At 56.1% G+C, this 2357-nt stretch overlaps 1 protein-coding gene across 1 annotated transcript; it reads left to right on the plus strand.

Annotated features, from left to right (window-relative positions):
* Nucleotides 1–246: 246 nt before the first annotated feature.
* On the plus strand, nucleotides 247–1923 carry LOC127349163 (UDP-glycosyltransferase 72B1-like). The gene has a single exon (XM_051374944.2). It carries the CDS (start codon nucleotides 268–270, stop codon nucleotides 1717–1719), a length of 1452 nt encoding a protein of 483 aa, XP_051230904.1. The 5' UTR covers nucleotides 247–267; the 3' UTR covers nucleotides 1720–1923.
* Nucleotides 1924–2357: the final 434 nt, after the last annotated feature.

The following is a 2357-nucleotide window of genomic DNA, read 5'->3' on the forward strand; positions in this document are numbered from 1 at the left end:
GCATTGGCACCATGGGGTGAGAGTGGGGTGAGAGTGAGGGAAAAAGCTGACGTGGCGGGTGAGAGTGAGGTGAGGCATTAGCGAGCGACCATGTGCCATGACCTGTCAACTATTTTGCTGCAGCCTGCAGGATCGGAGAGACACTGTTTTGACAAGGGTCCTACCATGATGAACGCGTAGTCTAGATCTGCGTTGATATTTTCGTTGGATCAATCAAGCATCTATATGTAGCTTGCCTGAGCACGTATTGACCGGTAGATACGATCGATGGAGTCGTTCAACGGCAGCAATACCGGCTCCGAGCGGCCGCACGCCGTACTGCTGGCCAGCCCTCTCACCGGCCACTTGATTCCACTGGCAGAGCTGGCACGGCGTCTCGTCGAGCACCACAGCTTCGCGGTCACGCTCGTCACCTTCAGCAACCTCTCCCTTCCGGCGCATGTCCTCTCCAGCTGCCTCCTCCCTCCGTCCGTCGCCACCGCCGTGCTCCCCTCAGTAGATATGGGTGACATCCCCGCGGCCGACATCTTCCAGGTGTTCCTGGAGCTGATCCGACGCTCAGTCCCGAACCTCCGGGCACTTGTCCGCGGCATCAGCGCCACCGCCGGGCCTCTCGCCGCCCTCGTTGTAGACTTCTTCTTCCCCGAGGCGCTGCTCGTCGCCGCTGAGCTCGGCGTTCCGGGCTACGTTTTCGTCCCCACCAACCTGACCATGCTTGCCCTCGAGCGCCGCTTCATGGAGCTGCATCACGGCCTCCCTCCTGGCGAATACCGCGACTTCCCCGAGGTTGTCGAGCTTGCCGAGGGCGTGTCGATGCGCCGAGAAGACTTCCCGGTTCCATACCGTGATCCCAACAGGCTGGCTTTCCCGCAACTTCTGGAGGACACCCGGCGATACCTCCGTGCCGACGGCTTTCTTGTCAACACCTTCGACAAGATGGAACCTGCTCTCGTGGAAGCGTTCAGGCTGGCGGCGGAGCAAAGAGCGTTCCCGCCGGTGTTCACCCCGGGGCCGCTTGTCCGCCGGTCAAAACCAGAGCCCGACGTCGGCGACCAAGACTGCTTGGAGTGGCTGGACCGCCAGCCGACAGGTTCAGTGGTGTATGTCTCGTTCGGGAGCGGCGGGTCGCTGTCTCTGGAGCAGACCACTGAGCTCGTCGCCGGGCTAGAGGATAGCGGCCAGCGGTTCCTTTGGGTCGTGCGGGTGCCAGACTTGACGGCAGAGTCAGAGACCGCAACAGGTGGAAACGATGACGACCCGTTGGCCTGGCTCCCCGAGGGCTTCTTGGAGAGGACGGCGGGCAGGGGCCTCGCCGTCACGGCGTGGGCACCTCAGGTGCGTGTGCTGTCTCACCCGGCCACGGCGGCCTTCTTGTCGCACTGCGGGTGGAACTCGGCGCTGGAGAGCGTGCAATCCGGCGTGCCGATGGTTGCGCTTCCGCTGGGCGCGGAGCAGAGGATGAATGCAGTTATCTTGGAAAGGGAGGTTGGGGTGGCGTTGCGGCCGCCGGCGCGAGAGGACGGCGTCGTGGTGCGCGACGAGATCGCGGCTGCCGTGAAGGAGCTCCTCATGGATGGTGAGAAGGGGCGGTTCGTGCGGCGCCGGGCCGGAGACATGCAGCAAGAGGCGGCGCGTGCTTCGTTGCCGGAAGGGTCGTCGCGCCGCGCGCTTGAGGAAGTTGCCACCAAGTGGAAGCTGGCATGTGGCATGGAGAAGTGACTGTTTGTCCATGGAAAAATTACACGCATCATCTTAAGCACTCTACTCCCCCTGTGAAAAATAATGTGCAGCTTGCTTTTGTGTGAACCAAACATCGTATTTGGAAGTTCTAAGAAATCACGAAAAAAGTCATGCATGTGGTAGAGAATGGTACAATATGTGCAAGCTTTTGAACTTAAATATGGCCATTTCTAAGAAATCACAAAATATTCGGGATGCATAACAAACTTTATTTTGTTTGTAACATAAACACGATGATGTACGATACTGTGGTTTTTGCACAATTCTAGGTTTTTACAACTTGTTATATGCACATTTGCAAGAGTAAATTTACCTACGAGATATTTTGAAAATTTTCTAGAAGTACATAGATATGCTTTTTATAAGTATTTTTTAACTCGGGCTCAGCCGATTCCCGCTTTGTTTCTAGTGCGTTTCCGCATGTTGTTGCATTTGCATGGTGCCAAACATTCTCTGATTTCTCAAATAGTCAATATATCATGAAACTTCAATACTCTCGGTTCATGCTCGCATGTTGGTTCTTAAATTTCAGCTAGATGAAAACACAATTGGCTTCAAGTCAGATCTTTGGCCGTTCATTTGTCCTCTGGCGCGAATCTTGGCGCACTGATTTCTTT

This window comes from Lolium perenne, chromosome 4, assembly GCF_019359855.2.
Source record: "Lolium perenne isolate Kyuss_39 chromosome 4, Kyuss_2.0, whole genome shotgun sequence".
Lineage (NCBI taxonomy): Eukaryota > Viridiplantae > Streptophyta > Magnoliopsida > Poales > Poaceae > Lolium > Lolium perenne.